The 23,764-nt window shown below is 34.9% G+C and overlaps 1 protein-coding gene and 1 pseudogene across 1 annotated transcript; one reads left to right on the top strand and one right to left on the bottom strand.

Moving 5' to 3' along the window:
* The first annotated feature begins 9,195 nt into the window (after positions 1-9,195).
* On the top strand, positions 9,196-13,059 carry LOC120130177 (4-hydroxy-tetrahydrodipicolinate reductase 2, chloroplastic-like). The gene is made up of 9 exons (XM_039147485.1): positions 9,196-9,316; positions 9,467-9,677; positions 10,440-10,674; positions 10,917-11,050; positions 11,139-11,213; positions 11,645-11,746; positions 11,991-12,100; positions 12,199-12,286; positions 12,835-13,059. The coding sequence occupies exons 2-9, from the start codon at positions 9,474-9,476 to the stop codon at positions 12,964-12,966; spliced, it is 1,080 nt and encodes a 359-aa protein (XP_039003416.1). The 5' UTR covers positions 9,196-9,316; positions 9,467-9,473; the 3' UTR covers positions 12,967-13,059.
* A 44-nt stretch (positions 13,060-13,103) lies between these two features.
* Positions 13,104-16,566, bottom strand: LOC120130202 (annotated as a pseudogene).
* Between the last annotated feature and the right edge of the window lie 7,198 nt (positions 16,567-23,764).

Genomic DNA, 23,764 nt, shown 5'->3' with positions numbered 1-23,764 from the left:
AACAACGCATTCACCTCTCGTTTGGTTTTTGTTCTTCAATTTTTCGCCATGTAAAATTGTAAACCCAAGCAGTGCTCTATCTTTCAGCTTTTTATTTACAAAGAAAAAATGGAGGAAGAATTGCTGGAACGCAACACCGATTGTGTTTATTTCTTAGTCTCTCCCCTCACTTGCAAGAAGGTATTTATTTTCTCTTTTGAGCTATCCGGAAGTAAGATTTTCCTCTTTCGCACTTTCCCATTTTCAGCTCACATTATGTGTTTTTTGTTGAAATTTTTATGTTTCTGTAATTGCATGTCAATGATCTGGATATTCAGTGTTAGTTTTGAACCAAAACCATCTAATTTTCGTTCTTTCTTTTTAATCACAACTTTTAGTACTTCTTATGAAAGATATTCAGTCCATCAGAATAGAAGTGAAATAGGGTCCTAGGCTAAATTTTTTTTGATCTTCTTGTTTGGTTTTTCTTTAAATCAGGGAATTGGTTGTGAGTATCGATATAGTGAAATCGCCAAACTCAATCTGAGATACTGCTGGTACTAGTTTACTGGAATTGTATTGATCTGACCTGTGGTTTTCGGCATCCTGTGAGCTCGTATTTTTTTTAATAAGTTCATATTGATTATGGGACTGATATATCATGAACGAATTAATTTTTTTACATGTTTTGAAAATTTTACAGTTGAATTGTACTGAATTATAACTTTAGAAGACAATTCTGCATGCACGCAACTCGAAAGGCATCATGACAGGGTAGTATATTTGGAGAAACTACTTGACCCTGTCATGATGCCTTTCAAGTGCGAAAGAGACTGAGAGGTGAATCCGCTGTTTGGAATTTCATTATATTTGATCATCTGTTAGAAAATCTTTAAGCAGAATGATTTAATGAAGAAATTATTATATGCCATTTATACAAAATAATTTCAGCTTTGTTGGTGACTTTCAACAATGATACTTAGTTCATCTTAGTAGTATTTGTCAACTCTGCATTTTTAACCCCGTTTTTTTCTCACAAGCATTTTATCGAACATCTATGTTTCACATGAGATGACCTGTATCTAACATGACACCTTGAATCATTGATGGTCCCGATAGTCCCTTGGTCGGATCTTCTCTCAATGGACTCTTATTCAAGTCAACACCTCCACGTAATTCAAAGTTAGATTAGAATTTCCCATGCATCCCCGACTAAAAAGTTACGCTAGAAATGAGAAGAGAGAAGCGAAAAAGGAAATTCGATATCGAAAAGGAATTTGAGGTTTAGAATGAAATTTAGGACTGTGTTGCAAGTTTTAAAAGTTGGGGCCTAAATGCAAGTGCCTGAAAAGTTCAGTGACCATATTGCAAACGTACTAACGGCAGTGTAACGATGTCAAACGGTTGGGGACTATATTGTGAATAGACTAAATGTTGGGGGATCATATTGTAAACAGACTAAATGTTAGGGGACTATATTATAAGTTTTAAAAGTTGGGGGACCTAAATGAAAGCTTTAAAAAAGTTCAGTGACCATTACTATATATTACCCTTTATTATATTACTAATTTTTGTGACATGATATTTTTATTATTATTTTATTAATATATAATAAAAATAGAAAAATATAAATTTGAAAGTTAGATTGATTAAATTAGGAGTAATTTGAAAGTTAAGTAATTAAATTAAAAAATTTAAACTTTAATGACTAAAATAGGAGTGATAAGAAAGTTGAGTGATGAATGATACAATTTATCGATAAAAAAGTGTCACATACAAATCATATGTTATGTTTTTAACAGGAGGTATTAAAATGATAAAAATTAAAATTAGGTATAATTTTGAAAAATGAAAAATTAGGTACTAAAACGGACCAAAAATAATAGTTTAGGTACTAAATCAGTAGTTTACCCTTAAAATTAATTTTTTTAATAATATTTAGAGAATATGATTAAAAGCTTTGACGTTTTCCTTTTCTCCTAAGTTTATATTTAATATCCATTATGATCAAAATTTCTCTATTCAACCTTTAAATAAAATTTAAAGTATTTTTTTTTAAAAAAAACATATGTAATCAATTAATTCGTTGGAGGTTACATTTTAACTAAATTAAAATTTTAAATTAACGTGTATGAAGATTTTAAATTCATGCATGAAGTAGGTTAGGAAAAGTTTAAATATCAAACAGATTTAATAAAAAAGGATAAAATACATAATTTCTCACTGAAGTTTACTCTCTCCTATTTCATTCATTGTATTTTCATTTTATTTCAATTTACTCATTGAATATTTCGAATTACTCTTATTTTGGTCACTTTGAATTATTTTATAATTATTTTAGTATGATGTTACATTGTTATTATTATTTAATATAAAAATAATTTAAAATATAAAATTAAAACATATGGTGGTCGCTCATTGTTCGCTGGCGTTGGACACCACCGTTGGCGATCGTAGATGGTGGTTGTTAGATCCCAAATTTTATCGGTCATTTCTTCTCAACCCCTGGAGTCTAAATCTGACCTTTATTTTGTTGGAACATGTTCCAAATTCGATCAAAAGTGAGAAAACCGAAGTGTCGACCGCCATAGACCATCACAGATGGTGGTAGTTCGATCTTAGATTTCATGGGTTACTTCGTCTTGACCCCTTGAGTCCAAATTTAACCTCCATTTTGTTAGAATATGCTTTTAAGTCCACGAATAAGAGATCAAATGTGAGGAAATCGAAATGTTTGCATCAAGATTCACGTGTTTTGGGATATTTTTCAGTAAAACAACCACCAGATTCGGACTCAGCGTGTCAAAACAAGTCTCTTTATACAATTTAAGATCAAACACCTGTTGGTTCCAAAGGTCGACGATGATCTTCGGTGATAAGAAGGGCGATCATCGTCAATGGGGTTTGAGATCAGAAATATAAAGAGGTTAGGGTTAAGGATATTATTTTATTATTTACTTTAAAGTTATTTTTTGATAAAATACATTTATATCCAAAAGCAAGACAAAAAATAGTATCTACAAACACAACCAACACAAAACAATTAATCACCAATGACCCATTCTATACAAATTTGAGGTCAAGGCTCCCTCTACCAATTTTCGAAAACTTCAACTTTATAAACTCCCGAACTAGTCTAAAAAGCTCATCATTCAATCTAACACACAACCCACTAAAGTATCACCTATTTCAATATTCCTAAATGTAATAAATGCAAGCATTCTAAGCTAACTTAAGAAGCAAAGTGATGTAAGACTTACCTTTAAGAGTGGCAATCACCCACTCCACCTCCATCTTCTAGCAGCAAGCTCTCCTATTAATACCACAAGTAGCGAGGGCCCTCTCCCACACAGCAGCCGAGGTTCCACATATAAAGAAGACATGACTCATAGATTCCATCACAAACCCACATAATACACACACCATTAACATCCATACCCATGCGCTATAACTGATCTCTAGTTGCTAATCGATCGAGTGCAACCATCTAAGAAATTATAGAGTGGCGAGGCACATGTAATAGAATCCAAACCACCCTTTCCCAAGGAACTCGATCCCTCTTAATTCTTATCTAATCCTATATCTTCCCCATTCTCAATTGACACCAACCGCTTCTAAAACTCTTACTTATCTTCTTCAAGATTCCTCGAAACAAGAAAATTTTCCTTAAGCTCCAACTAATCCATCATTGAGGCACAAACTCCCATACATTCATCCCTTTAATAACATAGGCTTGAACCTATGCCACCCACAAGGATCCTTTATTTTCTAGGAGCTTCCTCAATAGATCTATAAAGCAAACCTTATTCTAACATGTCAGGTCCTTAAGCCCAATGTCTCCTTCTGCCTTTAGAGAACAAACTTTACTCCAACTCACCCTTGCACCACTCGCAGAGTATCCACACCTCCAAAAGAACCTCATACATATTTGATCAATCCTCCTCAACACTGCTTTGGGAAAAAAAGTTGCCTTCCAAAAGTTGGTGATATTGTACAACACTGATTGAATCAATTACAACCACCCAACATAGCTTAACTTCATATTCCCCCAATGTCCTAACTTAGCCCCAACGAAAGTCAGCAAGTTATGGGAGTCTTTTTCTGATAGCTTATGGGTCACCAACGAAACACCAAGGTAACGAACCAGAAGTGTCCCAATCTTGAACCCCAAGCACTTGTTAATATGATCCAATTCTCCTCTCAAAATGCCACTCTCAAAGAACTCACACTTTGTTGCGTTAATTTTCAAACCCGACATATCATAAAATTTATCCAACACGCTTTGAACCCCCATCATATAATCCAAAGAACCCTTTGTAAATTGAAGCAAATTGTTTGCAAAACAAAAGTGGTTCATTTTGACTCTTTTACATTTAAGATAAAAATTAAAATCCCATTCATCACAACCAAATCCAACATCTTGGACAATACGTTAATAGCTAAAAGAAATATGTACGACGAGAACGGGTCACCTTGTCTCACCCCTCTCGCCCCTTCAAAATACCTAACCAAGCTTCCATTAAATGCTATAGAAAACTGATTCATATACAAACAACTTCAAACTCAAACTTGAAACTTCTCTGGCAATCCCATGGCTTCCAATACAACAAGAATAAACGCACAACTTAAGCTGTCAAACGTCTTTTATAAATCAATTCTAATAGCACAATGACGTGATAACAAACTCCTAAGCTAATAACATGTTATCAACAATGTTACGCCCCTTAACAAAGGCCGACTAATTTAGAGCCACCATTTATGGGAAAAAACCTGCCCAACGAGACACCAATATACGAGTGATGGCCCTATACAACGTCGCACAACAAGAGATTGGTCGATACTATTTCATAGAGAAAACATTAATTACTTTTGGAATCAAGAGTAAAGTTGTAGCATCAAGCTCCAGGAGGAGAGAATATGTATTAAAAAAATATTTGATTTCCAATATAACATCCTCCGCCACCACATTCTAAGCAATCTTGTAGAACCGAAGAAAGTATCAATCCGAACCTAGAGCCTTCTCATCCCCCTATTGGAAAAAAACCACTCTAACCTCATTGCTTGAGACCGCCCTACTTAAAAAAACACAAGCAGCTTCAAGTATCATATAAACAATAATGTCTCGTAATATCCTAAACCTACAACCCTCAACATTTGCATCGGCAATGCCCACAAGATTAGTAAAGAGCTTGACAGCCTTCATACTCATCTCTTCAAAGGAAGTAAGCTGCTGCCCTTATCATTTTTAAGCATTCGAATAGTGTCCTGCTTATGTTTAACCGTCACAGACAAATGAAAAAACTTAGTACTTGCATCCCTTTCTTGTAATTATTGAACCTTCGCTTTATGTCTATAGAACATCTTCTCCACACTTCCCAACTCTTCCAACTCCCTCTACAAAGTCCGCTTACATCGAACTCCAACTAAATCCCCATCCCTTATGTTGGAAAGTTGCTTCTGCTCAAGCTATCGCCTCTTCAGAACAACATTCCCCGAAATGTCATCGTAAAACTACTTATTAAAATATTTCAAAACTCTACTCAACCTTTGTAACTTCCTGAATAAAACCAACATTAGATCCCCAAACGTGGGTTGAGACCAAGAATTTTGAACCATATTAATAAAATCAAGATTATGTGATAAAAATTGAAAATTTTGAACGATTTAGGCTTATAAAATTGAGCTTGTTTCTTAAGCCAGACCATCGCAAGACAGTGATCAGACACTCCAGGCACCAAAAACTCTACACTCGAATTTGAAATATCTATAATCCATTGGCTATTAACCAATACTCTATCAAATTTCTGTGGAAGGAACGTTTCATCCTTATGTTTTGACCATGTTTACAAAGGCCCATTAAAAAGGTGATCAAACAAGCTAAGCTCCCTAATACAATATTGAAACTCTCTCATATCAGCAGCATGCACTGCATACTCAACCCCACTGCTAGAATTCTCCATTGGGTGTAAAGAGACATTAAAGTCTCCACCTAATAGCTAAGGAAAAGATCCCATATACTCATCCTTCACTGCTTTTAACTGCTGCCAAATCTTACATCTCAAGCCTCTGTCATTACTCCCATACACCCCTATGATACATAAATTTTTCCCTCTAAGTGTACCCAATAAAGATATCAATTGATCACTAACAACTTTAACCAACAATTGTACATAACCCTTCCATAAACCTAAATACGACCATTGATGTCACTGCTGTAATGAAAAACATAATTTTACCCCGTAAAAAACAATCCATGATTGGCTTAGCCTTATTTTCTCTAACTCTAGTTTCACAAAGAACAACCACATCAACCTGAAAAGAATCCAACCTCCTCAAAACTTACTACTGCTTAGTAGTGGAGTTAAGACCCCTAATATTCCAAAAACAAGCTATCATGATATATCATTTAAAGTACTACCCACACCACTGTCACTACATTTCTTTCCCCTATCCAGATGATCATTTTTCTTTAGTTTTATCTCATTAAGCAAATTAGCAACCCCCAAAGCCATAACTCGAGGCTTTCTCGGTGGGCCTTCTTTGCCAAGATGAGTAAGTTCCCTATCCTCCCCACCTAACACCTCAAATCTATTCTTAAAAATCACCTTGCCATGACCATCTTACAACCTTTTACCCACTCGATTCTTCGGTTTAACCTTCAACGAGCGACTTGAGCTAGAATTAGGATCACCAACCCTTGCCATCACATGATCAATCATTATGTCACATACAGTCACCCCCCATGACCTGCAGTCAATGCAAGACCATCTTTAATCCTCTCTACCTCCTCTATCCCCTGACCCAAATCAAGCAAATGACTACCAACTACAACAACCTCCTAAACACTCACAGGACTTATGGACGAACCCACATCCTCTGGATTTACCACCTCTACCTCCATTGTAGCATCCTTCACTCCCACATTAACGAGTTAGTCCCCTTTCGAATGCCAAACCAAACCATACCCCTACTTCATTAGTCACATAAGGGCAACCTTTCTCCGAATGGGAAAAAGTATTACAACGAGTACATCTAGCAGGAAACAAAGACAATGAAACTTTTACAGACACCTCTAGGCAATCATTCATAAATACATCAATAGTACTAGGGCAAGTAAAATCTGGACCGACCTCAACACATACCTTAGCGTAGGAGATTCATTGTCGTGAAACTATAATCCTATCCATATACATTGACGTCCCTAAAACACTGTCAATATAGTTGAGTCCCTTTCGTGTGAACAATTCCAAAGGGACATGGGACAAATGAACCCAAACCGGAATTCGATCCAACTTAAAACTCCAAAGCCTTTAAATTTGGTTCTCACTACCTCAAAACCATCGGATTATTTTGAAAGTGCCATGGGTTGTTCTCTAAAACCCAATCACGTGCAGTATTGTTCAAGAATTGGAAAACAAAAAAGTTGCTCCTCCCCGTCGAGTTCATAATGACCTCACTCATATTACTCTAAATAGACTTCACCATTCTCTGAAGAAACCCAATAGTCGAAGGACGCCTAAGGAATTGAGCAACCAACGAGTGTTTCGGCCACAATTCCCTCATTTCAGACCTCATTGACGGCTGAACAGTGACCAACCCATCCCGAATCACTGGATGAAAGAAATCCAACGCCTGCTCCTGATAAACATCAAACAAATTTCTCCACTCCATCACCATAATCGAACAAGGAAAAATAAATCCCATCAAAGAACACACAAAAAAAAAAAAGAACACGAACCCAAAAGCAAGAGACCAAAAGAAGAAGAAAGTTCCCAGCGATGATAGACCGAGTATCGTGCATCGAGAGCATTTTCGTTTCCCCTATCATGCACCATCATTTCTACTCTCTCAAATCAAATATTTTCAATTTACTTTAAATTTTGTTTATATTAAATAAAAAAAAGAACACAAATATTTACTTTAAATTTTGTTTATATTAAATAATAAAAAAATCCAAATCATATAATAATAATAATAATAATAATAATAAAATAATTCAAAATAACAAAAACATGAGAAATTCGAAAGTTCAGTGAGTAAATTATAAATACTGAAGATTTAATACACTTTTTAGTGTCTAAACTATACCTTAAATTGACTTTTAACGCCTAAATAATTTTTCGTTAAAAATAGGTGCATAACATTTTTTCTGTTACACTTTTAGGTACCTACAGTTAAAAAATCGTTAAATAAAACATATCACTTTTATACTTCTGAATTTTTTATTTTTTTAAAAATAAGTATATTATTTAAAAAATTAAAAAAAACCCAACTGTCCCACCCCTCACGTCGCATTCTCCCTTCCCCCTTTCCACAATATAAGACAGGAATTTAGGGGGAGGGCTTTCCCGAGAGCAGGCATAGATGGCACTAGAGGTCACTACTCTTATTGTCGGAAGAGGTAATGGTGACCATCGACGACGATAATGATAATGACGATCAATTAAATTTAAGGTTAAGGATTTAAGGGTTTATCTATTTATGAATTTTAGGTAATAAAAAAGGTAATTACAAGAAAATGATGGCGATAATAGGTATGTGGTCTTTCAGTGATGGAGATGGTGGCCGGAGATGATCATTGGCGGCCAAAAGTGAGTTTGAAATTAAAGATTTTAGGGTTTTTGAGGATCTTTGGTAATTTAAAAAATTAGTGTTTTTAAATATAATTTTAATTTTTTAAATAATTTCTTTAAAATTATCAAAATGTGACACGTATCGCTTAACAGTGGAATTTAACGGTGTTTATGGTCCAGACACCTAAAATGGTAACGGAGAAAATGTTGATACATATTTTTAGCGAAAATTTCTTTAAGCACCAAAAGTCAATTTGATGTATAATTTAGGCACTTAAAAGTGTATTGAGCCGTAATTGAGGTAATGATTTAAACTTCATAAGTCAAATTGTCTCAAAAAATACTTTAGAGAACAACCATTACAAAAGTGTATTATTTATGGTGCAATGGTGCATTTAATGAAATTATTGAAAAAAGAAAGAAAAAGGCACAATATCAAAATTGACCCCCAACATTTATCAAAGTAATTGTTTTGTCCCCTATTCTTTAACGGTGAGTGACCAAAATAGAACAAAAACTAAACGCTAGTCATGATTTTGAAAAAAATGGTTGAGTGATTAGAACAGAACAAAATTGATAGTTAGGGTGCTAAATCTGTAGTATACCCTAAAAGAAACTTCCTTTAAATCAGCTAAGCTTAGTTCTCTTACCTGCTTTTGTGTTATCATCACTGCCCTCCCTCTTTCCCCGCCGCCGCCATTGCAACCATCACCGCCACCGCTGCCTCTTCTTAGGCGTTAATCTATTTGAAACGCTTCCGCCAGGTAACCCCAGCGACATAAAGTTTTAATTTCATCTATCATCATAAACCCTAAACCCTCGCTCTCCATCTAACTTCTGTTGACTCAATAAACTTCAGCATTTTACTAATCTTAACAAAATCAGCTTCGTTTCATCTTATTTTATTTTTGCAGTTCAAAAATGGGTTCCCTCCTTAAAGCCTCTTCCCACGTATTTCGGTTCGAGAAGGTGCCATTCTTGTCGGGAAGCAAGACAAGACAAGGTGTTGTTCCTAAGAGAGTGGCTTTCCGTTTGTCCCCTGTCGCATTATCGTTGTCTGCGTTAACCGGAACCTTTCAACATGACTCGGAATCTAATTCAACCGACAGCGCCATCTCAATCATGGTACTTGTTTTCTTTTATCTGTTGAAAGAAATAAAAAAAAAAGGTTATACTTTTGAGCCTGCGTTGTATCTATTTCTATGTAGCCAATGTGTTTGATCGTAAGTGAATAAAGCTTTAATTTGATCAATGCCAAAGGAAGCGTCTTTTTCTATATAGGCATTTGATCTTGTGTGCATTCTACCAACACTGGTATGCTTTTTTTTTTTTGACAATTTGTAAATATCGATTTTGAGAATCTACATCACAGCCATATGAATTCAAAGTGCTTAAGATTGATAGATGCAGATAACTAGCAACTTTGGGGTGAACAAGTTTAGAATATCTACTCTGCCTAGGTATTTTTGTACGGCATTTTCCATGGGGAAGGGAACGGAGGTCACTTAAGGTTATTACAACGTCTTTTAGTTATTCTGATAGCTATTATTTGGATTCCGATTATACCGACAAAGAAAAGTTGTCTCCTTAAGAGTAGGACGTGAACAAGCATACCTGTGATATCATATTAGTTGGTGGTATGACTGTTGAATTGTAGGTATGTGTTATGGTTTGAGCGGAGCCTACATATGTTATCAACGTTTTTGTCTGTAACTACTGTCATTTCTTGTTTCTATGTTTTGCTTTCTCAGCTTGGATGCTTTTCTGAATTTGACCTTGTTACTTAGTCTAAATGGTTATGAACTTCCTTTAAATGAGAAGATAAGTTATCAGATAACATGGTTTAACATTCACCCCATTGCTTTGTTGTTCCTTTGTCTGCTGCAGGTAAATGGTTGTACTGGCAAAATGGGAAAGTCTGTTATCAAAGCATCAGATTCTGCTGGCCTTCACATTGTTCCGGTATCTTTTGGTGCAGAGGAGTCTGGACAGACCGTTGAACTTTGTGGGAAAGAGATTATCGTGCATGGTCCATCTGAAAGAGAAAGCATCCTTTCTTCTGTCTTTCAGGAGTATCCAAACCTGATCGTGGTTGACTACACCGTGCCTGCCACAGTTAATGGTAACCTATTAAGGAACATGCATCCAAAACTATATCATATTCCATATTGGATAATGTCACTATAAACTCTGAATTTGAGTGCGAAAAATTTTGGTAGCTTGTGGAATAATATCTCTATAAAATCTGCAGCCACATTGCGGTGATATTCCATATGCATACTATCCGAGTTCAATATTATGATTTCATCTCTATACACACTTTTTAAAACTGTTTTGGGGGATTGGGTTGTTTGATAAACGTAGATAATGCTGAGCTATATTGCAAAGTTGGAGTACCTTTTGTTATGGGAACCACTGGTGGTGACAGGGATCGACTCTATAAGACTGTTGAAGAGTCGAAGGTTTATGCTGTCATATCGCCACAAATGGGGAAACAGGTCATTTAACCCTTAGTTAAAAAATACAGCTTTTAACTGGTGGAGATATTGATTTATTTATGTTGCTTAAGACTGATGTTTCTGATAGGTCGTTGCATTTCTTGCGGCCATGGAGATCATGGCTGAGCAATTTCCTGGAGCCTTCTCTGGATATTTGCTGCAGGTACTTAATTAAAAAGGTTACTTGTTCTGCAAGTTCTTGAAAGAACAATATTTCAAACAAGGTTGATTAGGTATAATCAAGAGTGTAACAACTTGTAAACAACTGAGGCTGCAAAATTCTGTTTTGAAGCAATATCAAGAAGATAGTTTTGTACATTTTGAAGAAATAGCACTACTTGGAGCAGCAAAGGAAACATATTTGTTAACTTTGAAGCTTACTTTTGCTTAATTTATCCATTAGTGTTTGTTTGTAGCAAGTTCTTTGGGCTTGTGTTTAATGTCGAATACGTTGGTCTTCTGATCTTCTCGTATATTTTCTTTGCAATGCTGTCCTTTTTCTTAAATACTATTTATAATAAGTTTCCTTTATCAACACCTTTATGTTTAGTCCTGTTGGCTTCATATTTGATTATCTTCGTTGATCATGGTTAGGTGATGGAGTCCCATCAAGCAAGCAAATTGGACACCTCTGGGACTGCTAAGGCTATTATTTCTTGCTTTCAGAAATTGGGGGTGTCGTTTGACATGGATCAGGTGTGTGATTCTCACATATTCGTAACTGTAACCGAAAGAGAAATCGATTTCTTTTTTCTTATTGCTTAAGGGCCGGGGATGGGAGGTAGGACAAAGGTTGGGAGATATAGACCTTTGGAATGACATATAATAATTAATCTGCCTAATTCAACCCAATGGTTTTATGGTCATTGTAAATCCCTTCTATTATATGGTTCTTTCAATTTCTTGGATTTCTTAATGTTGTTTTCCTTTTCCTTTTTAGATACAAATGATCCGAGATCCCAAGCAGCAGATTGAAATGGTGGGAGTTCCGGAAGAGCATTTGCTTGGTCATGCTTTTCATTTGTATCATCTGACCTCACCTGATCAAACGTACTGACTTTAACATTTTCAACTATACCATACATCCTGGTCAACTTGTAAACATCAAGTGATTTTTCTTTGATCTCAAATTGCAAATTCTTTTGCAGAGTGTCATTTGAATTTCAACATAATGTTTGCGGCAGATCGATATATGCCGAGGGAACTGTTGATGCTGTGCTTTTTCTTGCTAAGAAGGTGCAGTTATTTATATTTCTCATGCCAGTTTGAATCTATTACCAAATATTTTTACTGTTAGTGCCAAATGCTCAGCCAGGAAAAGGTCAGATTTTGAACGTTTGTTGTAATTAACTGTTGACTCTGAACATAAGGGAAACTCTGGAAAAAGAAACCTTAATCTAAGGTGAAAATACAATAAGCTACCTACAATGTTGTCAAAAGATACATAAATCGTTACGGCATTGTAATATTCTTCGAAGACATTTTATGTATCTTTCGATAACATTTTAGGTGGTTTACCCTTTAAGGTCCTTCACACTAGAACTACCCTGAAGGCCTGAACTTAAAAGTGTTGCACTAGTGTCTCTATATTCAAATTTGAAGGAGACTGAGCATGCAATTCAGTTAAGTTAATAATATCCGAATTATACTGAAAAGACTGCTTAAGGGTAAGGACTGATAGTACCCTTTAGGGTTTGTTACTGGTTACAAATGTCTTTACAAGACTAGGACGCTTGGTTTGTATTCGAATCACTATTTGATTACTGGATGTTGTTCGATTGCAGGTTAAGTCGAAGGCAGACAAGCGAATATATAATATGATTGACGTTTTGCGGAAGGTAACATGCGATAAAAGTTCCGTTATGCATGTTGTTTTGAGTGTATTAGTAACTTGTTCAAGATATCTTGGATTATGAGACGTAGGGCAATTTTGCTTTCAATGTTACTGGTAATCTTTGTTCTTTGCGGTTAGTGTAAGAATTGCAATATATTTATGATGCTGTTGATGTTGAACATTGCGTAGGCCTAAGTAATGCCCCCATAAAACAGGCTCTTAATACAAGAAATGATTTTGCCCAAGTCGTCTAAGTCGGATTTTGAGGGTTATAATCTTATTATTTCTTATGTTATTGTCAACTTCGACAATGAAGTATTTAGAAAGTACGTGAAGGACAAAAAGTGTATAAATGATTCCAAAATCAAAAGAAAAAGGAAAAGATGCATATAAGCTTACAAGGATCTCTTCATCAAGATAAGAAATCATGAACAGTCTCTGGAATTTACCACCTGGAAACACAAAGAAACTTTTACCCAGATTCATGAAATGGTTGAATACCAAACGGAAAAGCTATGAGTTATTCATAGCGATGGATTTAATTGCTCCCTTCTCCACAGGACATGACAACTGGCAAAGTTGCTGCCAAAGTCGCAAGTGATGGCAAATATTGGAGCAACATCCGTTTTTGGAATTGATTCTCTACCATCATCTTAGACAATGGTTTCATTGCATATGCATTGATTCTAGTTTTTCCTCCTTAGTAACAAGTTTTCATATTTGCAGCAAGTGTTATGAGCTGGGCAAATACCCAACAAGAGGGGTGTTGACAATTCAAGCAAAAATAAAAGAAATGAAGTGAGATGGTAATTATCACAATTAGCTTGTAATGTTTTTCCTTAGTACAACAACAACAAAACCCTATTCTCATATGCAATAGGGTAAGGGGAGGTAGGATAGTAGGTTGTACCTTACGTCAGGTTGAGAACAGCTTTTGTGTAAGACCTCCAGCAGTCAGAAAATTTTAAATAAAGATAAAATACAATGTCTGTATAAATAAATAAATACATAGTTGAACAATCTTAATGTGCTGAGAAGGATATACAGAAGTAATCGATAGAAAACTACGAGAAGGAATAAATTCAAATGTGTTAAAACATAAACTAAGACAACACTACTCTACTACCCTAGTTCTAAGCCTTCATAAAATCCAATGACATGAACGTATAAAAAGTAGAGGTCAATGGAAATTACTACAAAGGCAATTAAAAAGAAGACAGAGATGCTACACCCTATGGCTGTGAACCACACTACTCGGCTACCCTGGTCTTAAGTCTCCATACTTTCCTATCAGAGGTATGTTCTCGGTAAGGGTTAAATCCTTCAAATCAGATCTCAAACAGTCTACCCACTTCCTCCTTGGTCGTCTTCTCCTTCTGGCACCGTTGACTGTAATCGACTCTACTCTCCTGACCGCATCCGACGGTTGTCGCATAAGGACATGTCCAAACCACCGTATTCTTCTCTCTCTCAATTTTTCGGATACATGCACCATCCCCAAGAACATCCTAATTAAGAGTTTGGTGTCATGTCCCACAGAGTCCTACCACATGTCCATTGAAACATTCTCATTTCTACGACCTCCATCCTCCTTACGTGATCCTTCTTGATTGCCCAACATTCTGATCCATACAGCAGCGCTGGTCTTATTGCCATTCTATCAGCTATATATCATCTTGAGAGAAAATTCAGAAGCATTGAGTGCTTACTCACAGGAACTCGCAGTCCATTGGCCACGGCATCCCTAATAGGAACTGGAAGTTGCTGGCGGTAGTAAGAGCCTGACTATATGCACCTTTAAACTGCTCTGGTATTGTTTCTTCAACGATAGTTGGTGATTCAAATATCCCCTCTACATATTCTTCTTTCATTCGTTGTGGTCCCTCCACAGAAACCCTGGTTGAAAGAACAAATTTGCTTTCTATCTGCATCACACCAATGATAACCTTGGGTCGCTTCAAATTTTGTGATAAAAAGAGCTCTTCATAATACTCAAAGAAATACAATTTGAAAAGAAGTTAAAAAAGTGGCTGTCCTACTTCGAATTAACTCTATCTGTAAAAAAAATAGTTTAATCAAAGAATAATTTGGGTCAAAATTCATACAGCAGGTTAGAGATCTGTAAACTATAGGTAATACAAGCTATGGATGATACATAAGGCAGAATAAATAGTTCCATGGGGCAGACTGTGCAAAGGCTTCCATTACGTACAGCGATGGTCCAAAGTCCAAACTTATACCTGTTTTTCCCACTCTTTGGGACATGATCTACAAATATGAATGGAGCAATCTTACCAATCACCAAGCTTGAGATGATCACAAGAAACAAAGAAATAGTGACCTAATTTATCACCAGTTATTTAACTTTGATGGCAACAGAAGTAAAAGAGAAGAAAAAAAACAGCGTTGTTCCAATATTCTTTAGTTAGTGGGACAAAGTGACAAGTTTTGACAGTGGACAAGCTCAAGCAAAATTTGTTAATACAAGTAACTTTAAATGGGAGGAAAATAGGTTTGCCTCAAATCACATAACCTCATGTCCCAAATAATGACATCACTGAAGGTTTAGGGTGTACATCCATCCAGTTAAGACTAGGGGAAAACATAATCTTTACCAACTACTGTTTAATCTTTTGGCCAAACTCCAGAATAAAGGATAGTTTTCACATGCTATATTATATCATTTTGAAGAAAATCACAGTCAACATCACTTCCATTGCAAATATATGTATATAAAAGCATTTTCTTGTTTAGCTCAACACTAACATCCATCAAGAACTAGGAGCACACAGTTGATGTTGTACAGAAAGAGAAAGAGAAAAAACTGAGACCACAGAGCAATGAGGCTTGCTAAAACAATGTTTTACTAGAATTATTTAAACCAATATGATTTAACTCACATCTGACTTCTGCATGAAAGCAGTAAAAATATACTGTGTTATGTAGTTGGACTTGAGGGTGAGTATCAAATACAAGTAGGTGTCCAACATGTATACACTCAAAGGTTCTATGTTTTTCCAAATATTTGGAGGGTCATCTCATGTCCGAATATGTGCTGGGCAGAAGTGTCAAAGACGGGTTCTTTAGGAAAGATGAAGAGTCCAGTAACACAGGTGCTATGTACTATTAAATGAAGATGACTGCTGAACATGCACACTTAAGGCATTCATATGGAATCTCATGCTGATGCTTCATGCCTTCATGAAATGACATTTATTTGTGTAGGGGAGCATTAAATTGGTTTGGAAATATTTACCAAGTTAGGCAATTTTACATGGGATGTAACCTTTGCATATCCATCCTTGAGAAGCAAATTCATTTTTGACAGTCCTGCCAGTGTCGAAGGAAATCTCCTGCAAAGTACAAGGGAACACCAATAAGATCAGCTGGGAGTCGATTAGAAAAAAATGGAGACCACCAGCTTTCAAATGACACTCACTCAAATGTGACTGTAACAGCAAAAAGTCCCGGGTTTATCCAAACCACTCAAAGTTCCATAGACCCTCCAGAAAGGGAGACCTGGAAAGCTATATAAACAAATAAGTCCAATAGAAAAAATGAACATGCAAACATTCGTTCTTCGGCTAAGCTCCTACGTTGTTGGCCTTGGTGATGGATTGAGCCTCTCAAGACCAATTATCCTTTCGTTCACATCGATTCGTTGCATATCTAATGTTTTTCCTGTCACCAATGCCTCAAAACCCCGGCATCCTTAAACTGAAAGAGCATTTATCGATGTTAAGATGAACGGGCCAAGCTTTAAGGAGCATAATAAAAAATACAAGTACATACTTGATAGAACATTCAAAATAAATGATTTATACCTGATTTTTTTTTCTCATTCTGAATTAACATTATTATAGGTCCTGAAAAAAAATAGAAAGATAAAAGGCAATTCCTAGGAATCTACGCACCTAAACTGACGGCTTTGACTTGTAATTGAAGCAATTAACCAATTGCTCGGTAAATTTTTTCTAGAATCCTAGATTTAGCCCAACTGAAAAGTAACTCAAAATTCTCAAATCCACCCTTTTGTCTTTGCTGAATTTCTATAACAACAAATCTTATATATATATATAAAGATAGATAGGTTAGATGAGTGAAAAATAAACAACTGAAATTACCAATAATAAATGGACGGCAAAATTTTTCGATTAATGCTTTAAAAAAAATATTGAATAACGTTCGCCCCGAATTATTTGCTGAAATAGGACGAATGCTACAGTACACAATAAGAAGTATGGATTACCATGCGACACACCCGCATGGCGCACAGATAGCCATACGATTTCCATGCATGGCGCATGGAGTGCCATGCAACTCACCCATGCATGGCCACGCATGGTGCATGGTACACCATGCGGTTCATTTGTTTTTATTTTCGTGAATGCTTATATACCTGTATATTGCATACCCTGAACCTATAAGTTGTTTGAACCATACCATGTTATCATATCATGTACCTATACCTTTTATTCTGACAATACTATTTGTTTAACCCATACCTTGCTATTCCATACCTAACAATTGTTGAAAAAAGTTAGTTTTTGTAGCTATATATATGTGTGTGATTACCATGTGTCACACCTGCATGGTGCACAGATGGCCATACGATTTCCATGCATGGCGCATAGAGTGCCATGCAACACACCCATGCATGGCCACGCATGGCGCATGGTACACCATGCGTTTCATTTGTTTTTATTTTCGTGAATGCTTGTATACCTGTATATTTCATACCCTGAACCTATAAGTTGTTCGAATCATACCCTGTTATCATATCATGTACCTATAACCTTTTATTTTGACAATACTAAAATTGTTGAAAAAAGTTAGTTTTTGTGTGTGTGTGCAAGAATGAATTCGGGAATGAAATTTAAGAAGAAAGCAACAATCAACGAAGTGTAAAAGATTTAACTGTTAATTCGTGCGGTTTTTTTGTATGAACTCATTTGGTACGTTTTTTCTGTTATTCTGATTTTAGTAAGTGTAAAATTATTTGTTTAAATTTTTGTTATTCTATATGAAATTATTTATTTAATATGTTAAAATTGCATACGAAAATAGAGATAAAATTAATTTTTTCAAGTCAAATTATTGAAAGAAACAAAGAAGTTAATGTGAATAGATTTTATTCGAAGTATTTTACGATTTATTGCTATGTGAATATTATTTTTATAATATTTGTAGTTGTATTTTACCTATACAAATTTATTGTTGTTGTTATGATTATAATATTTTTAATATTATATAATATTATTTTACGATTTATGATCATATTATAACTATTTATGGATCAATATTTTTTATTCTAAATATAATTTTTTAATTTGTAGAGAAAATGACTATTGATTTTTCACGACTGTCCTTATAATGGACATATTATGAAAAATGAGGTCGTCATTGTTTTTCTATCTGAAAGACCTATAAATATGATGTTCAAAAGGGACATCACATTTGTAGAAATGAAGCATATGATAGAACGAAGAACTCAAGCTACTATAGATGGTTTGAAGTATATATTTTTGGTATGTCCCAATCCAGTTAGATATGTCGCAGTATCAGTTGAAGAAGATGATGATATTGGAACCATGATTGGATTACCTGAGTCAACAAATGTTACAGTTATTGAGTTATTTGTTGAAGTGTGTAACATATCCGATGTTCTCGGGTTATCAAAAAATGTGGCTAGAAGTTCATCTCAAATAGCCTTTGGAAGTGAGCCTGAGGACCCGACATACAGGTCGATAAACAATTTTATGGCGTTATTGGAAAGTGGAAATAAAGTAGCTAGGACGTTCGCAGTAGCAGAGTATGGGCGAGAAATATACATTAGTCAGAATTGAATGTTGATGTTGATGTTGAAAATAGGTGGGGAAATACATGATGATTCCAGCGAAGATAAAAAAACTAATGAACACGTTTTGGAAGACGAAGAAAATATCTGCGGTGGTGGTGCACCTGATCTCGACATCTGTTGAATTATGTTTCGATATAACAAATTTAAGGCAAAATATTTTTGGACTTGAATTGAATTTATTCAAAGTTTTTTAAAAGGTTTCAAAAATAATTCAAACTCAATTAAATTTGAATTTGAGCAAAAATACAAATGGGTACCGATACCCCTTTAAAGGGTATCCATACAATGGTGTACCGATACACCCTGCAGTGTATCCATACCCATATGACTATTCAAACACTGAATGCAAAAAGGGTACCGATACCCCTATGAGGTACCGATACATTGGTGTACCGATACACCCTGCAGTGTATCCATACCCCCTGGCTGCAACGGCTAGTAACGACTAGTTTAATTTGAATTTAATAAAGGTGTACCGATACCCCCTTTATGGACAGCCTTATTTTACAGAAAAATAATCCCCAAACGGCTCCAAAACATCCCCAACGGTTAGATACGAATTCAAACACGTTCAAAGCTATAAATACAAGCTGAGACACTTAAAGAAAGAAGAGAACACCTATCCAAGCATTCAAACACAAGAGAAGAGTTTTTCATTCTTATTTTTATATTCTCTTATAAATATTTGTACTTGTGAGCTTAAATTTTGTAAACACCTACCTTAGAGAGGTTTCTTGTTTATATTTCTTTCCTTGTAAAAGGGGATTGGTTCTATCTTAGTCATGTTAAAAGATAGAGATTGGTTCTAGTTTAGCCATTGAAAAACTAGGGAGTTGTAAAGGTTATCTCTTTATCCTTGAAAAAGAAAGAATAAATTAGTGAATTTGTTGGAAAATCCTTAGTGAGGAGCTAAGGTAGTAGAAGTAGACTTGGTTGAGAAGTCGAACCACTATAAATCGTTGTGCAATTCTTTATCTTTCAATCTTCTTACTCCCTAAAAACAAAAACCAATTCAATTATTCTTGGCAAATTCTTAAGGTTGTCGATTCGAGCTTCCGCAAATCCTAACAATTGATATCAGATCTTAACTCGTTAGAAGGGTTAACATCCTTGAGACGATCCTAGAAGACGCTCTACCAATTCCCGACACAACAAAGAATATGTCTTCCACCTCCAACTCGTTCCACATGGAAGACTCCCTACCAATCGACAAGCCTCCTTACTTCAATGGAGCCAACTACCATCATTGGAAGAAATTAATGAAGATATTCATCCAATCCAATGATATTGATGGAGATGATCGAGAACAGCTACTCTTCTCCAAAGAACAAGGAGAAGAAGTGGAGTGACCAAGAATGAAAAAAAGCTCAACAAAATGCCAAGCCCATGCACGTGGTTTTTTGTGCATTTGGTCCTGAAATCTATGAAGGAGTTTCTTCGTGTTCAAGTGCCAAAGAGCTTCTAACTCAAAGGTGGTGTCTTTAATGGCTTGTGATGAGACCGAGGTATCTTCTAACTCAAATGAATTTAATTCATATTCTTTTGATGAGTTACAAGATGCTTATAATAAGTTGTATTTGGGATTTGAGATCATGAATTCCAAATATACGAAATTAATTTCAAAACTCAAAATTGAAAATAAATCGATTTTGAAAGCAAAAGTTGATTCTGAAAAACAAAATGAAATTTTGAAAAATGATTTAGAGCTTTCAAAATCAAAATAAATTATTTAGAAAAAGAAATTTTTGATTTAAAAGTTAAGCTTGAAACTTAAAAAAGAAAAAGAATTAATTTCTAAAAACAACTTATTATGTATAAAAATGAAAAAAATGCTCACATTGCCATTATCATGGTCATAAGGAATATACTTGTTCTTTGAAGAAAGGAAAACATTTTAAAAATAGACAAGTATGGGTTCCCAAGGGAACAGGGGCATTGAAACTAACGTTCAAGGATCCAAAGTAATTTGGATACCAAAATCCAAATAAATGTCTCTTGTAGGTGTGTGAGAGCAATAGTGATGAAAGTGATGATATTCAAGATTCTCTAGCCACACATGAAAAAGGAATGGGTAACCTCAAATCTTAATGTTTTTAATTTTGGATATTTGGTTGCTCATTTGATTTTAAGCATCATGATTTTTGGTTTTAGATGATTATGCATTATTGTTTTAATCTCATGTATGTTGAAAAGATGTTTATGATGAACATTTTAAAGTTTTAATGATTTTTCATAATTTTTAGTTCATCATAATGAATTTTGGTCAAAACTGGTTTTAAATGCAAATGATATCTCTCTAACAATTGATATCAACTTTTCAAATGCTTTGATTTTACATATTTTAAAATATTTGATCTAAATTAGAATGTTTATGCATGTGGTTTAAATGAAAATGATATCACTCTAACAATTGATATCAAAATTTTCAAATGCACAACATTTTTGGAAAAGTTTTATGCATATGCACTTAATTTCAACAATTGATATTGCATAAAGTATTTTAGACTTGGATATATTTAATTTATGAGCTACTAACATGTTTGTTATTCTATGTTGAAATTCAATTTTGTTTAAGTGTCAAGTTCTTAAAAGCTTACTTTTTTGGAATGCATTTATTAAGGGGGAGCTTTGATTTTTCAAATGATTTTTAAATGTCAAATTTATCACTTACTCTCCAAAGTTATTTTGAACTTCAAAGATTGAATTATTTTTGATATAACAAAAATGGGGAGAAGTTTGGTTTGCAAAATTCAGTTTCTTAATGAAAAAAGGGAGCTTAACATTTTTATATATTTTACAACAATTGGTAACAATTGATATCTTTTTAACAATTGATATCCTTTTGTTAACAATAGGTATCTTTTTCATTAAACATTTTATTAAGGGGGAGTTTTGCCAAAAAAATAAATTTTCAAATGTTTTGTTATATCAAAAAGGGGAAGATTGTTGAATTATGTTTCGATATAACAAATTTAAGGCAAATTGTTTTTGGACTTGAATTGAATTTATTCAAAGTTTTTTAAAAGGTTTAAAAAATAAGTCAAAGTCCATTAAATTCAAATTTGAGTAAAAATGCAAATCGGTACTGATACCCCTTTAAAGGGTATCTATACACTGGTGTACCGATACACCCTACAGTGTATCCATACCATATGATTCTCAAACACCGAATGCAAAAAAGGTATTGATACCCCTATGAGGTATGATACAGTGGTGTACCGATACACCCTGCAGTGTATCCATACCCCCTGGCTGCAATGGATAGTTTAATTTGACTTTAATGAAGGTGTACCAATACCCTATGAAGAGGTACTGATACCCCCTATTATGGGCAGCCTTGTTTTGTAGAAAAATAATCCCCAAGCGACTCCAAAACATCCCCAACGGCTATATACGAATTCAAACACATTCCAAGCTATAAATACAAGCTGAGGACACTTGAAGAAAGAAGATAACACCTATCCAAGCATTCAAACACAAGAGAAGAGTTTTTCATTCTTATTTTTCTATTTTCTTGTAAATATTTTTTCATGTGAGCTTAAATTTTGTAAACAGAGAGGTTTTCTTGTTTACATTTATTTTCTTGTAAAAGGTGATTGGTTCTATCTTGGCCATGTTAAAAGATAGATATTGGTTTTAGTTTAGCCATTGAAAAACTAGGGAGTTGTAAAGGTTATCTCTTTGTCCTTGAAAAAGAAAGAATAAATTAGTGAATTTGTTGGAAAATCCTTGGTGGGAGCTAAGGTAGTGGATGTAGACTTGGTTAAGAAGTCGAGCCACTATAAATCGCTGTGCAATTCTTTATCTTTCAATCTCCTTACTCCCTAAACACAAAAACCAATTCAACCCCTCTTGGAAAATTCTTTAGGTTGTAGATTCGAGCTTCCGCAAATCCTAACAACATCAATGAAGTTTCGACATCGTATCAAGCCATCCCTCACATGTACGAGGTATATTATGATGCGATGAAGGCACATGAATTCCCATACATGCCACATATAACTCCATATCACATGGCTGAATCATTAAAAAATGCAGGTGAATTTTCAGTTGTGATGGAATTTAAAAGGAAATATGAAGCTACGTTGGCGATTAAAGAGTGTTCCATCAAAGGCCATGTTGGTGTCCACGTTGCAGAGTCCAATAAGAAAACCATATATGCAAAGTGTGTTAAATATGGTCCAGGGTGCAAGTGGAAGATCAGAGTGTCAAAAATTTAGAGGTACATGATTTGGTCATCACAAGGTACAATGTTCCTCATACATGTTTGCAAAACTCCATTGAACAAATATGCCAATACGTGAAGGTGTTGGTTGAAAAAAAAATCCAATGATCATTTTTACAGTGCTAGTTGCATCTATTCGAAGCCAATTTGGATACCAAGTAAAATACGACAAGTTATGGAATTCGAAATTGAAGGCAATTAAGCTGACGAATGGAGATTGGGATACATCGTACAATGAGCTACCAAATTTGTTACAAGCAATAAAGTGATTCATCCTGGGAACCGTAGTGAAGTCTCAAACCATGCCTGCATTTGACAAAGAATGTCAACTTGTTCAAGGGAAGAAAATATTCCATAGACTATTTTGGGACATTCAAGTCGTGAACAAAAGGATTTTCATTTTATAAACGTATGGTCCAAGTAAATGATACGTGATTGTATGGTCAATATAAGCATGTCTTGTTGATGGCAATTCTGCAAGACGGTGAATGAAATATCTTCCCAATTGTATTTGCCATTGTTGAATGGGACACAACAGAGGCTTGTTATTTCTTTTTGACCAATCTATATAAATATGTGATTCAATAATATAGAGTTTGCTTAATATTTGATCGAGGCAAGAAGTCATTGGATACCTCCGGATGCATATCCCACATTTTGTACCTGCCATATTGGTAAGAACAGTATCAATCAATTTCATAACGCTCACATCCATAGTGAGATAGTAAGCATGAGTAAGTTTTATTTTATTTTCAATATATGTGTATCCATTTATGTGTTTTTAATTAATAATTA

Source organism: Hibiscus syriacus, unplaced genomic scaffold (genome assembly GCF_006381635.1).
Source record: "Hibiscus syriacus cultivar Baekdansim isolate YM2019G1 unplaced genomic scaffold, ASM638163v2 tig00110528_pilon, whole genome shotgun sequence".
Lineage (NCBI taxonomy): Eukaryota > Viridiplantae > Streptophyta > Magnoliopsida > Malvales > Malvaceae > Hibiscus > Hibiscus syriacus.
The sequence above is the reverse complement of the archived record's forward strand: the minus strand, read 5'-3'. Positions and strand labels throughout refer to the sequence as shown.

What these genes read in the sequence shown, in the direction of transcription:
- LOC120130177 (XM_039147485.1), top strand. Translation starts at nt 9,474, where the DNA reads ATGGGTTCCCTCCTTAAAGCCTCTTCCCACGTATTTCGGTTCGAGAAG. An exon ending in CTGACCTCACCTGATCAAAC is followed by an intron (nt 12,101 to 12,198) that starts GTACTGACTTTA and finishes ATTCTTTTGCAG; the next exon opens with AGTGTCATTTGAATTTCAAC. An exon ending in TGCTTTTTCTTGCTAAGAAG is followed by an intron (nt 12,287 to 12,834) that starts GTGCAGTTATTT and finishes GTTCGATTGCAG; the next exon opens with GTTAAGTCGAAGGCAGACAA.